Source organism: Pinus tabuliformis, chromosome 6 (assembly GCF_031772625.1).
Source record: "Pinus tabuliformis cultivar Carrire ecotype Pingquan chromosome 6, CPIR1, whole genome shotgun sequence".
NCBI lineage: Eukaryota > Viridiplantae > Streptophyta > Pinopsida > Pinales > Pinaceae > Pinus > Pinus tabuliformis.
In genome coordinates this window covers 666,992,466-667,008,138 of record NC_142292.1, presented here as the reverse complement: position 1 = coordinate 667,008,138, position 15,673 = coordinate 666,992,466, and the positions used below count along the sequence as shown (strand labels likewise).

General features: G+C 37.7%; 1 protein-coding gene across 3 annotated transcripts in view; it reads right to left on the bottom strand.

Annotated features, from left to right (window-relative positions):
* Positions 1-5,418: 5,418 nt before the first annotated feature.
* LOC149260379 (S-adenosyl-L-methionine-dependent methyltransferases superfamily protein) overlaps positions 5,419-15,673 on the bottom strand; it is a 413,041-nt gene continuing 402,786 nt past the window's right edge. For all 3 annotated transcript variants that reach the window (XM_089420520.1, XM_089420535.1, XM_089420528.1), the window contains one exon: positions 5,419-6,030. In XM_089420520.1, the coding sequence (XP_089276646.1) occupies positions 5,941-6,030 (90 nt within the window). In that variant the 3' untranslated portion in view covers positions 5,419-5,940. The remainder of the gene's footprint in view (positions 6,031-15,673) is intronic.

Genomic DNA, 15,673 nt, shown 5'->3' with positions numbered 1-15,673 from the left:
AATTTGTGCCTAACTCTTGGGTTGTTCCTCTAAGATAGGAGTTAGTTTAGGTAACTCCTATATTGGTGTGTGTCTGGTGAGAAATTATCTCAACCAAAGGAGAAATTATCTCAACCAAAAGTGTCTAAGATAGCACGCACTATCTTGAGAACACTGTCTCTCATCTATTTATTTGTAACACTATATTCAATTATTTTTAATGTATGAATGTATGAATGAGAGATAATACATGAGGAAGCATGAGGCTTCAGCCTTTTTCCGCCAATATTTTGTGTCTGGTTTTTATATGTGTTTTTCTGTAATCTGTTTGAGTTAATTTCTATTTTCAAATGTAAAAAGCTTCACAATATAACTGCATTCACTCCAGCATGTTCTTCCTGCACCTTAACAAGCTTCTCATTGTCAGCCTTGTAACTTCTTATCTTAGCCCTTAGGCTTCTCAATGTATCCATCCAAATAGGAGACCTTGTCTCTCCCTTCTCCTCTACTAAATCTTCTTCATGCCCATGCAAGGATCTATTAGTTCTATACCGTTCCATTCTCTTGCGCATTCCCTTTTCTCATTTTCTATTCCTTGATGGCCTCTTATGTGTTGTCACAGACACACAATTGTTAGCTAATCAATAATATCAATAACATATTCATTATCACCTTGGAAATCTTTCAATAAGAACGTGGCTATGAGGTCAATGCCTCTACCAAATAAGTAAACATGCTAGAAAAATCATTGCAATTAGCATGCAATCCACAAATCAAATTTTATAAGCAACACAACAATATTCTCATTCAACTACTACACTCTATAATAGATACAATATTCTTCTAGGCTCACTTTACTTATTCCTGAGCCCATTTAGGTCCATAGTTGAACCATGCTCTGATACCACTCTATAATGCTCCCTCCCACCCCCTTGGATAAACCAAGCCAGATGGAAGGTGTTACTTTCGTCTAACCCGACCTCCATAATCCGGTCATAGAAATGTGGTCACATAATTCCCCAATTCTGAACTTTCTCTCAACTAAGAATTGATACCACCACTGTGTTCATCTCGTCAAGAGATTTCCAACGATATAATTTTGTCCTCAATCCAAATCCAGGATCAAAATTTATGGTAAGTTAAAGCTTACCCCCCCTCTTTAACCTTCCAGATCATCAAGCACCACCATGTGGCCTCCCACATGATATCCCACCACACTTGGGGTGTCACATTATGACAATGTGTATGCCACATGTTATTACTAAGTCCACGTGGCACCTGCTGCATTACCTCTTTGGCCAGACTCATCTGCCAACCCCATAACATGTTTGGCCAGACTTCGGCCTCGAACAAGCTTACTCAGGTCTTTGGGCTTGAAGTGGAAAATGATTTCCAACTACTCCTAAACCCCGGACATCGAATGCCATAGATGTCATGCTGACATTACCTCAACCACGTGGTCCTCTCGAACGATGCCACATGTCATGCATATTGAGGCCATTTGGATTTTCAAATAGACCAAAATCACTTACCATGTGTCATGCCCTCCACATGCTACATCATCTCCCTTCCATGTCACTGAGCCATGTAGGCTACGTCCTAGGTCACACCTGACTTGACCTCAGCATGTTCGACAATGAAATCACATAACAAGAAAATTCCAAGTTTGCCAGAGTTAACACTAGAGCTCCAACTATTAGATGAATCAACAGAGTTACAAGGAGGCTCAATTAGCTCCTAATCTCACACACACATATTTCGTTCATCCATAACAACTCAAAGCACACACAAAAATATGGATTTACTTAGTAACAATACATGCTAAAATACCATAACTCATCCATTACAAATGAAGTAATGACATAGAAAGCATAAGTTAACCACTTGTACTATATGAAATATTGGAAACTGGGATTGGGACTCTAACTCTCCACCCAACCATAGGATGACCACACTACAGATCTTTCATACAATCAACCACCCGTGGGCTAGATTTAGAGTCTAATTAGGTGTTTGTTCAATAGTTCTCAACCAATCACTCGCATATGAAGAATGAAGCCATTTCTCAAGTGTTCCCAATAGCTCCCATCTATTACACCACAATGGCTTTTAGTCTAACAACAAAACAACACATGGGTCAAGCAAGGCATAAAGAGGCTCAGTTTAGTCTTGGAGAGAGATATGTCTAGATAGAAAGGAGGTTTGTCAGTTGTGTTTCTTTTGTAGAATTAAGAAGGTACTTGCTAGTAATTTCTCAATGGTGCTTCCACCTATGTTCTCATCCCCCAACACTGCACTGGGAGTTATCGGCCCATTATCTCTAAGGTGCCTCAGTGCATCAACCTCTTAGTAAGTACTCAACTAGCAAGTCTCTAGTGGTTTGTCATCTCAGGAACACATCCACGACCCTAATGATTCTCAGTTAGCAAACCCCATGTGTTTCTTAGCTTGGCTGTCGCAAAGCATTCTTACTCCACTAAATTCTCTTATGGCATTTAAACACAGACATGCTTATTAACAAGCAATACACAAGCATAACAGTTGGCTCCCTTATCACATGGATCGCACAGGTGACCATACAAGGATGCACAAATGCAAGAGATACAAAGACGAGACAAAAAAAGTTCCTCATTCTCTTGTTGCTTCATGCATACTTTTTTCTCCCTCCCTTGTGCATATTGCCCTCCTCACTTCATTCTTCCTTCTTTTCTAATCTATCCCGACTCCTCTTACGTGTTGAATCGGTCAACACGATTTGTGAGGAATCTTGCAAACTCATCCTTTACTCAGGAGCTCATTTCCTCGATTAACTTCCTACACAACAGGGCCACCCCACTCAATAGGGATTTAGGCAATAACTTAAATGTGTTAAAAGGAACTCCTCTTGCAAACCTATGAATCCATGTCCCATCTCCACCAATCATCATTTTTAATTAAGCATCATTTAAATGAACTTACATTCATAACAATATTTACAAAAGGGTTAACAAAAAGGGTTGTCACATGAGTACAGTGAGTGACAAGCACCCTACTATTTATAAGGGAATAACACCATTATAAAGAGGGGCATGTTTATATGTTGATATTCATAATAGTAGTTGGAAATAGTTTGACTCTTTTGTCATAATATTTTGAAGCACCTAGAGGTCTATGGGTCCGTATGGGGATAACATCAATCGGGTCACATACAACAAGTAATGGTGAGAATAATAAAGATACACATCAATAGGAAAAAGAAAAGGTATGACGCAATCCAAGCCAATGAATCCACAACCAAGGTAGGACACGAAGAGTCCACTTGTTATAGAGGAAGTGTTGCCTATAGCATAAACACTAATAATTTACTTTATGTCATGTATCTTCATTATGAAAGGAATCATCTAGCCTTAGCTTATTAGCAAGACTAGGATTCATCACATTAATTTACTTTGTCATTTTAGAGAATCTTTGACCCAATGTTTGAAGCCTATTTAAGAAACTCGATTATTCATTGAAAGATAGAATGCTCTTATAGTATTTCTAAATTATTAATTTCCTTGTGTAAAAGCTTTTGAGCTTATGTAAGTTTCAATTTGGAATTGAATCTAGAAGATTAAAAACACCACACCAATTATTACTTTATCACAAATAGAATTGCAAATGATATCTCACTAAAAAGAAAACACATATTTTAAAATATTCTCCAACAATTCTAATAATATTTTCTTTGAACACAACTAATTTTAGTACTCTCTCATGATTACTTAGATGTTTGCTTTCAATTTAATTTATTAATAAATGATGGCTGTAATATTGTAAATATCGAAAAGCTTGGAGAGATATAATTTCAAAACAATGTAATACAATTCATTAAAAACCATATATTATTAATCCATAAAAACAATTTACTATAGACTTTTAAATTTATTTCAATTCTAATTTGGAATTTCAAGGTCCCAAATTGAAAGCTTGTGCAATATTCATATACATGTAATTTTAATTAAAAGATGGCGCCAAAAGTTTAATATTCATTATTGAACGTCATACAATAGAATTTCAACATCTTTGATGCATTTTCAGTGCCTTCCCTACTTTTTAGTTTGTATCAATGTTATTTACAAACTTATTTTAATAACAATTTAGCTCTTCGTTGTTTTTGGCCAATTATTTTAATATAAAAACCAATAACAGGAAACCAATAACCACCTTTTGGCTTTAGTTCTAAATTATAATTAAAAAAAATGAAAATTAAAAATCATTTGGTAACTTACGTAACACACCATACTACTTCCATGAATTAAAAACTAAAATTCGGTAATGATGAAACGATCTGCTCAAGACAAATATTGTAATGTCAAATTATCTATGGATAAAAACAAGGACATTATGTTCCTATTTTGTTGTGTCATTACCTTGATACCATCTTATTACCATCAGAATGATTAAAAAGAAATGTTTGAAAAGTAATATATTATTAGATAAACAATAAAAGAATATGTTTTTAGCTACATAGTTTAAATAGTTTACATATAATTATATCTATTCTAACTTAAGGGGACCAATTTTTTTTACAATAACATGTATTTTGATGGACTAGAATAGTGATAATAAAATATCATGTATAAATACAGTGCAACTCGTCCTCATTTGGAGCATCTCAAGCAAGTTCGATTTTTGTGCCAAGAAGAGAGAAAACCAATGAAGGAATCGAGAAGAAGAATCAAAGTCAAAGGAGAAAGAGCGAGAGTTGAAAGAGAGAAAATCTGCCATGTGCAAAAAAATTGCCCTAGTTTCTATCATGTGTGCAAAGCTGCAAGAGTTGCAGAGGCCAAAAATTGCAGACCTAGTTGTAGGGGCCGAAATTCTATTGCAAGGGCCAAAATTCTAAAGTTTGAACATATTTTGAAGGTGTTGACTATAGCTAACTTTGACTTGTTGGAAGAGCTTGAAAAGAGAGTTGACATGGGTCTTATAGGAGCTCTTGGTCTTGACGTTTGGGTCTTGGAATTCTCATTTTGATATGATTCTATAAAAATAGAAGAATTTATTGGGTTTTCCCCATAGAGAGGCTTTTTCCTAGCTTGGAGCCTATATCTTGTGTTCATTGTCTTTTCGTGATCTTCATGATTTATGGTTTTGATAATTGTTTGATGAAAAAAACATAACAAAAGTAATAAGAAGCCAACATATAATCACAAACAATTATCAAAGTAAAGAGAAATCATCCCTAATCGCTGCCCTAATGATTTCTCAACAAATCCCTCACTACTATGGATTGCCAAGCTTTTTCTGATTCAAAGATACTGGAGGAGGTTTCCATAGGGGACAACAGCTTGGGTGGGTTTGTGGGGAAGAGCATTTAGAAAAATTCAAATTGTAGAGACACAATACAAATTTGATAAAATGAAACTAATTATGGCAGCTTTAAGGACAATTTCTTATCAAATAAACTAATAAATATATGTTATAATCTAGCAGAATGATTTTATGTTGTTTGAACCAGAATTATCAATACTTCTGATTTGTGAGGTTATATTTTATGTGTATCAAAAAACCATCAATCTTATCATTTCTAAGGGATGTCTTAAATACACCCTCTTTAACAAAGGCCATCCTTGAGCTATTCCCGATGAATGGGGACTAGGGACACTTCCCATTCCCTTATCCCTGACATATATGGGATGAAAGGATGCATGCCACTTACAATGGGGATGTGTCCCCATGTAATATTCTTTTACACAATGTGAAGACAACATTTGTTTAGACGTGTAAATTTATAAAGGCCATCTATGGTGCTTTGATCATCTCAATACTGAACACATCCTTTTTTAGTGACATATTACAACATCGTGCTAGATGGAAAAAAGTAATAGCATTACATAGCAAAAAGATGAAAAATGGGCAAAGGAATAATCAATGTTGTCCATAAATGTATCTCGTCCGAATAATTTTTATGGTGAACACATATTTCTCAATTAGGGTTCAATTACAAGTGAAGCGCCAAAGATCCACAGCTATATCAACTTCTCGCTTCTTATGAAATTTGTAGAGTGCTGGCAGATCAAATCGGAGCTGCAATCATAAAATGTAAATCAAGTTTTTGGATAATGTTAAATCCTGGACAAAGGGAAACAATAAACATGTAAAGAATTTCGATGCTTGCAGCGTCCTAACATATGTTAAATGCTGTTTCCTCTTTCCACCCTAATTAAAAGGCGCAATCCTTCTTCGATTCCAAGAGTAGCATATAAAGAAAGAACAAAGAGATACGAAACAATTTCAAGAATAGGGTTAGCTTGAAAGAATAAAGGATTGATACAACGTAGGTAGAGCTTCCCAATACATCTCAATCACTCTTCCTAGTAGTTTAGCCCTAATTAAGACGAGCAGTTTGTTCTCCCATAGTTTTTTGTTGCACATGTCTTCTTCATAAAAGTTGTATGTGAATAGTTAAACTCTTACAGCTACTAAAATGCATTTCATTTGAAGTTTACTCAGAATATGCCAAGAATATAAACTGAAGTGCATTTTGCAAAATCATCATTTCAGGTCATCGTAACTTAGTTCAACAAGTTGGTTAAGAGTACCATGAGTTGGATCAAATATATTACACAGTGCCCTTCCGGAAATCTATAACGATAAGAGTACCATATTGACTAGAGACGAAACTAGTGGTTCAATTCATGTTCAAATAAATAACAATTTTGTGTAAAGACCATGTTTCGACAAAACAAAATTTTAATTGAAACCAAAACACATTAAAACATTTCTCTTTGTTGTTGACATTTGATTAGTCATCACACCTATACAATTATGTCTTGAGTGTCAAACATACGATTTCAATTTCATGGCAACTAGTAACAGCTTTCTCATATGACATTTGCATAAGGTTCACAACCACTTTGAATGGAATGATGAGTAGGTGAACAAGAATTAGAGCCAACATTTAATGTCTTGTAATTCAATTAATAAAATTGCTTGAAGAATAATCTATCGCTGAACGTTTATTGACCAAACAAGATGAAGGTGCAGGCTAGCTGTCAAGCAACGACATTGCAATGTAGGGTTACATGCAATTCCATCTACTTCATCTCTTGAGTGCATCTTTACTTCAACTTCCATACCCTGCATCATTATTGACTTCATTCCATGGAGGAAATCTTAGATCAATGTGGGTCAAAGTGGATAAGAATGTGGGCCTCTGTTGCAATAAGAAACAATACACTGATACTCCCAGTTGCATGGGAACTGCTCCTAAGAGTTGGGAAACCCATTCTCATCATTTCCTTAGTTTTGGGAGCTTTCAAACTTGTAGGAAACATTCCAAATGCTTTGGGTGCAATCCTAGGAGTTTGGCAAGAGTTTTTGGCTGAAGGGTGCATTCATGAGCCATGGGTCCCAAATTACCTCTGTTTTGAGTCTTTCTACGTGATTACAACACCACATCAACTCTGTCACGCCCATAAATTACTAATTCTAAGGTATGCACCCTTATGAATAATTTGCATGATCTGCACTCATCGAGTCCTAGTTGGGTCACTGATTCACCAGTTTTAATGGTTGTTCTTTTGTTTTCTAGGTGTATGAAGTCCTTCGTCTTAATGGTTGTCAAGTCTTAGGTGCATTGACTGCATTATTCATCCTATTTGTTTTGATTTGTTATCAATGCCCCCATGTCAGTTTATGCATACAAGGAGTCCAGGGTTGCTTTGAAATTCATCTAAACAGTCGGTTAATCAAGATTTTCCTTGTTAATCTGGTCAAAGTTCATGCAATATTATAATAAATTATATTGGCAACTATTACAAGGAAGTAACTAAAAAGGCATTTACATTGTTTAGTCAAAATCAATGTTATAAAACTAAAATTATACATATAACCTTGTATTAATAATAACGTTATTGCATGCTAATATTTGGCTCTTGTTAGTATTAGTAGGGATTCATAGTCACATATGTTTTAAAGAGCATTAGAGAGATCCTTGATGTGCATGACTACCCCATTTTCTCCTTTTTTCTAAATATATATTTTGAATATATATTATTGTCACTCCCAACTTATCATTTCCAGCAAATTTGGGAAAAACTTCTTGTCTTTTTGGACACCCATAACCATGACCTATATGTCCCTACAATTTGGAAACTCATGCAACACAGAGTGACAGATGTAATCCATTTTATATGCAATAATGGCTTGCAAATTTTATGGCCCAACAAGGCCAATACAACCAAGGAGCACAAGAAGAACACTATACTGTCATCAAAGAAGAATACTCTCAAGAAAACTCTGAATTACAAGAAATCGGGCAAGAAAGAAACAACTCTCAAGACAAGCAGGGGGAAAGCCCCGCCCAACAACAAAAAAGTGAACTCGACAACCCCTCAAGCATCAACAGTTATGAAGTTTCGAATACTGCGCAAAATAAATCTTCATTTAACAGCAAAGCAGATCTCCTAGACCAAACTTCTTCTCCGACTATCTTCAAAAGGATGAATACAATAGATGGCGAAGCTAAGACACCAATGTCCCAAGAACCAGAAGAGATGAAGGAGATGCAAGATAAAGAAAGTTGGAAGACCGTAGAGAAGAAAAATAAAGCTACAGCACCAATCTCGCCAAGAAAGACGAGGACCCAAACAATTAGAAACGAAGAAAATTAGAGGTCCGATAGACCAATTTGATCACCACCATCATCATCATCATCATTGAACTCAACCCCTAGTTTTTCACTTTTATGAATTATTTCTTGCATCTCCTCATGCTTTGGTAGCACTTACGTCCTGCTTGATATAACTACTTTATAATTGCACATTAAGGCATGGACATATTAAGCATGGATGGATTTAAAGTAAAATTTTGGCCTATGATTATAATCATGTCATGTATTGTATACTACTTGTTACCCCTCATTTTAGCAGGGGTACCTATAGCCATTTTTCTTTTTGGGCAACACCACTGTAAGCCTAGAGAATCCAAGTCAAAGCCTTGTAGGTCATGTGATGTTATGTATTGTGGTATCCTAACTGTGTTATGGTCGGTCATGCCCGATCCTCTTAGACTCCACTCTGAGGTCCCTTTTTTTGATATTTCTACGGCACAAGCTATAACAATTTTCTTCAACATGATAACTACTTCTAATGATTTAATTAGCATTAATTACACAGCATCATCAAGCAATTATACAGAAGAAAAATTCAACCAATAACATGAAAAAGTAGTAGAAAGTAACCATGAGACAAAAAGACATAGAAATTAGGCCTAAGGCCAAGGCAAAACCCACAAGGAGAAAACCCAAAAATCATTCCTTATGAGAGAGAGAGTTCATAGTTCATCAATACATCAGAAATAACAACATCAAGATAATAGCCAAACCAGTAACCAAGAACAAAATGAAGTGCCAAGCCCTCCTGTTTTTCACCCCTCTTCTTCTGCTTCTATCTTCGCTGGATCAAAGATAGTCAAGGCACAAGTCGATGGCCCAAATGACTTGAACAAATAGGAGGCCAATTTAAGTAGTTTGGAGGCATAAATTCAAATTCAAATTCAAATTTTCCTTTTTCTTTTCATGATGAAAACACTGACAATAGCTACCATATTTCCAACACTCCCTCTTAGCTAGGGAGGTACTTTTCATTCTTTCTCTCAAGATCAATCTCCCTAACCATTCCATAAGTCTCTCTACCCACAATCTAAGGGAGAGATCATCAGTGTCATCATAAGGAAACATAAATAGCATCCCACACATCCCAAAAGCGAGGTCAGTGCCCAATTGACCAATGGGATCAATCAATGAGGCCACACCAATCATGTGCATAGGGTAAATCTCCCCGACCACAAACAAGGTCTCTCGGCCCACATCCTAAGAGAGGAATCCCTATCTCAATCCCCAACTATATAGTCTCATGGTCCATGACCTAAGGGAGAGAACTCGAGATCGATCTCCCCGACCAATCCATAGGTCCCGCAACAACTATCGAAGGGAGAAATCACAAACTCAGTGTCCTAGACCAAATTGATCTCACAGTCATCATGATCTAATGGATCACTCTATGCGCCTCAAAACCAATCTCTCCGACTAGACTCACTGGTCTCTTGGTCAACTGACCTAAGGGAGTGACAATCTTCTCGACCAATCCATTAGTCTCATAGCCACAACCTAAGGAAGATTCATGATGCTATTTAATCAATACTCTCTCTCCAAGAGGAATTCTTAGCCATTCCGGGCTTCTCACAGAACCAAACATCAGCAACCTGCTCAACAACAGAAAAACAACCATGGTGGATTTCAGCACTTGATCAAACATTCCAGCAGACAACAACATCTAGCTATTCATTCAACTTCAGTTGGGGCTTCTCATAGAAGCAAACATTAGCAACCATGGTTAAATCCAACAGACAATAAGTGGCTTCTTACAGATGCAAACATCAACAACCTACTTGATAGTAGATTAATATAACATGGTCAAATCCAACAAACAATAATAGGCTAAACATCCAACTATTTATTCAACTTTAGTCGTGGCTTCTCACAGAAGCAATCATCAGGATATGCAATAGAAACATCTATGTCATTCAAACCAACATAGTACCCGAAAGTGTTCTTTCTTTCTTTAATACATCCAATTCAAATAGAGTTAGCGATTTCATGCATTAGGTGGTTCATCGAGCTAATTAGAGAATCAACCAAGTCAACAACAGAATCTCACAACTTCAAATTTTTCATCAAGCAAGTGTTCATGGACTCACAATCCATCATGCCACAACCTTTTTTGATTTGTGTAGCTTGAGAGGTACTCCAAGCCCTAGGGTTTCATGGTTTGAAGGGCAAAGCGCCACAAGGGTCACTTGTGGGCTTGCAACCCAAGGATGGGGTTTTGCACAAAATTGTGTTTGGGGAAATTCTAAAAGAACATTTCTAGTGCGGAAAGGAGAATCTAGTGCTTCAAGAATCGTCGAATTCCGCGTTGTAGAAGTGGAGAAATGAATTTTTGAAGTTGACAAATAATTATTGGTTTTCAAGTCATGTAGGCTTGAAGTAAAATTCCTCCAATAGATGTGTCTCTTCATCAATTCGTGGAGCCCCTTTATTGGATATAAAAAAAGGGTGAAGACATGTTGTTTGAGCATTGATCTTGTGCAACACACTCAAGGAAGAGATGAGGTGAAGCAGAATTCGATCAAGCAAGCTAGGGAAATTCTGTTGACGCCGCAGGAGATAGGCTACTACAACAAGGAGGATAAGGCTGCATGGAGCCTTCTAGGACTTGTTTGTGGAGTTGTTTCCTCTAGCAAGAAGGCCGAGTAACCTCGGGAGCTACGCAGGTCTGTTTGGCCTACAAAGAGGAGAGGAGAAGACTATTTTGGGTTGGTTGTAAGTGACAACATGTTGTCGTGGAAGGCCGCAGGCCTTACCAACCTAAAACAGGGGAGCATGGGAGTTTTTGGGGCTACAAATTGCCCAGAACAGAAACCGACAATGAGACCATCTCTCCTTGCATAAACCATAACAATTTAAGGATTGTTTGTGTGGAAATTGAAGGGTTGTTGCAGCGTGGACAAAGCCCTAACCAGGGACAGTAGGAACAACAAACTTGGAGAGCAGTATTGGTGTTGTTGGATCATAGTTTGTTGACCAATTTGGATCAAATTATATTGCAGCCTATAAGTGCCATGTATTGAGGTCAACTTGGGCAATTGGAGACCTCAATTAGGAGTAGAAATTATAGTGACGGATTGGGCATCATTGGTTTGGGGGAGGGCAGCATGTTGATAGCCCAAAGCAGCCGTAGACAAGCTATCTTGAAGTGACTAAGAGGAGCTGAAGATTGGGTGAAGTTTGGTGCCAAAGTGCAGCACCTTGATGGACAAAGGTGACTGCTAGCCTAGCAGTTTGGAGCTTGGGAATTGGCCAACCTAGAGAGCATAATTGATGAGCCCGTGTACATGCTACAAAAGTGACTTGCAACAGTGTTAGGCAGCAAGCCTTACCAACCTAAAACAGGGAGCGTGGGAGTTTTTGGGGGGTGCAAAGTGCCCAGAACAACAGCCGACAATGAGACCATCTCTCCTTGCATAAACCACAACAATTTAAGGACTGTTTGTGTGGAAATTGAAGGGTTGTTGCAGCGTGGACAAAGCCCTAACCAGGGACAGCAAGAACAACAAACTTGGAGAGTAGTATTGGTGTGTGTTGGGTCACAATTTGTTGACCAGTTTGGATCAACAGCCTATAAGTGCCATGTACTGAGGTCAACTTGGGCAGTTATAGACCTAAATTAGGACTAGAACTTATAGTGATGGATTGGGCATCAATGATTTGGTGGAAGCGTGTTGATAGCCCAAAGTAGCCCTAGACAAGCTATCTTGAAGTGACGCAGAGGAGCTGAATATTGGGTGAAGTTTGGTGCCGAAGTGCAGCACCTTGATGGACAAAGGTGACTGCTAGCTTGGCAATTTGGAGCTCGGGAATTGGCCAACCTAGAGAGAAGAATTGATGAGCCCGTGTACATGCTACATAAGTGACTTGCAGTAGTGTTAGGTGGCAGCCCTCCTGGAGTCTTTGAAGGACTAAGGGGCAGCTAGTGAGCAGTACGAAAGCGAAGGACCGACAAGACAAGATACGACATAGAAGCTGCATGACATTTGTCATTGTATCTTGTATACCATAAACTATTGCATTATTCAAATTTGGTTTAATATAACGAAGATGGTTGATTGTACAATTTTGTTAAAAAGTGTATATATTTGTGCACATATGTGATTTATTGCTTTATACTTCCGCTGTGCAAAGTAGTTTATGGTAGAGATTCTTGGTTTGATAGCGTCAGTGATTTTAAGACTCTAACCTAGACCCCAAGGTGGTGGAAATTCAACAACCTCAACAAGGATTTCACCGGGCTCGTGCCACATTTCAATCTTATAATTCTTCAATCAACTCCCTCTTACACTAAAGAGGTTCTCAACTCTTATCCTAGCAGAAAAGTCACAGGCTCATCTTCAGTAGATTTGGATCAGCATTACTGCAACTATCTTCATATTGGAAGTCACAGCTAACTTCTTTACATCATGGATCAAAGCATGCTTCAATCAGGTTGATCTTGTTTGCTCCCTATGAGTACAGAGTTCATCCAATCACGAGTTTTCTTGTCACATTGTTCTTCCATCCATTTCCAGCGATTGCCACAACCTAACAATCTTAATCATGTACCTGCAATCCTTGCTAGGAGGCCATGGAAGAACAAATAAAACCAAGCAAGATATACAAAGACAAAAGACTCATAATGAAACAACAGTTGAGAAAGTAATTATCTGTTGAGAAATTGTCAACTCCCTCTTAATCTTAGCCTTCTCAGATCCATTCAACTTCGCCACATCATCAAGGAGTTAACCGCATTCACATCATCAAGGAGTTGATCTCGTCCATATCATCATCAAGGAGTCCACATCATCATGGAGTCCATATCATCTTGTCTACATCATCATCAATGGGTCTATATCATCATCAAGAAGTCCACATCATCAGTAATGATTTAAAAAAAATAAAAGAAATACAAGATACTTATCTTTTGAGAACATGCTAGCTTCCTTTTAATCTCAAGCCTTCTTGCATCCAACCTGCAAATCAACCTTATCATCACGATGCCAAATCTTCTAGGAGCTAGGGTTTCTTCTTTTAAGCAGAAGCAATCAATCCATAAACCCAAGGCTTTCTCAACCCTTTTTGTCTAGATAGGGTTAACAATTGTTTGCTAGGGTTTACAATTTGTATAGCTAGGGTTTTCACTTCAAACCCTAATAATTCTTCAAGTTCAATATAGGGTTTACAAACCCTATATGAGTAACGCTTATCTTCATCATTCTTGTTTTTCAATATCAACAACCTTGCATTCAACTTCATCATTTTCATCATTGGCAATCCTAGGGTTTCATAAACCTTAGGGCTTTCCTTACTAGGGTTTTGCAAATCCAAAACATTCCAAGAATCTGGTCAGATATTCAGACTTTCAAACCCTAGATGATGCAATCTCATCAAGTCTCAAAATCCATAGCGATAATTTGATCAGACTTTAGGCTTAGAAGGGAAGCTTGCTTAGCAAATGGAGTAATCATGACATCTTTACATTTAATGTCCATAGCTACATACTTCAAATAACAAAGTATCAACTGCATTACTTTTGCAATATATTTCATCATTAAAATCATAAAGTTTCTTATCTTCTGCCCACAGGGAACCATGTTTCTAAAATCAGTTGATGCATCTGATAAGGTAAAAGATGGACAATTGTTGTTTCAGCTATTGGATGAGGTTGTTGAAGAGGTGGGGGTGGCTAATGTTGTTCAAGTCATCACAGATAATGCCTCTAACTATGTTCTTGTTGGTAAACTGTTAGAGGAAAAGCACAGAACCATCTTTTGGACCCCATGTGCTACACATTGCATAGACCTCATGCTTGAGGATATTGGCAAATTAGATTGGGTCAAAAACATTGTAGATCACGCCAAAAGCATAACAAAATTTATCTACAATCATTCATGGATTTTGAGCCTGATGAGGAAACACACAGGGGACAGGGATATTATTAGGCCTGCCATCACTAGATTTGCTACTCATTTTTTGACATTGCAATCTATGCTTTCACAACATAGAAACTTGCAAAAGATTTTTCCCAGTGAAGAATGGAATCAAAGCTAGTGGTCTCACAAACTGGAAGGAAAAGAATTGAAAATGAAAGTTAATGAAGAAATATTTTGGAGAAAGGCAGTAGAGATTGTGAAGCTTGCTGAGCCACTAGTTAAGGTGTTGCGGTTGGTGGATGGGGAAAGATTGGCTATGGGCTTCATTTATGAGGCTATGGATCAAGCAAAGGAGCAAATAAAAAGGGCATACAAGGATAAAGTGGCTAAGTATGGGCCCATTTGGGCAATCATTGATGAAAGATGGAACAATCAACTCCATCGCCCTATACATGCAGCTAGGTATTTTTTGAACCCATGGTATCATTATAAAGCTAAGGTGACAGGAGCTTTGAAGGGGGAGGTTAGAGATGGATTGATTGACTACATTGATTGCATGATCCCATTGGGGTGTGATCAGTTGGAGATACACCGACAGGCCACAACCTTCAGCAGTGCCTCAAGTACCTTTGGGAAGAACCTAGCAAAGATTGCAAGGGAAGTAGATGAGCCAGGTAAACAAAAATTTCAATTTTCAAATTCTTAATACTTATTTCGTTAAATCATTTATAATTTGAAAGTTGGATAAAATTTGTAATTTTGTTGAGCTAACTCATTACACTCCTATGTTTTTTGCAGCACAATGGTGGGAGGATTTTGGTAGCCATTGTCCTGAATTGCAGAGGTTTGCAATTCGTATTTTGAGTCAAACTTGCAGTGCTATTGGGTGTGAGCGCAATTGGTCTGTCTTTGAGAGGATTCACACAAAGAAGAGAAACTGTTTGGATCAAAAATGACTAAATGATCTAGTCTATGTCCAATACAACCTCCAGCTCAGACGCAACCAATTGCTGAACGAAAGATCTAATTCTGATCCCATTGTGTTGGAAGACATTGATCCAACATCAGATTGGGTAGTGGAGAGTCATACAGCAGAGTTTGATTCTGATGAGGATCTTGATTTGGATTTATAGGTGGAGGCATCACTCGAACATAATGTTCAGTTGAATGCAGATCCTGATCCACTTGTACCAGCCTCAGG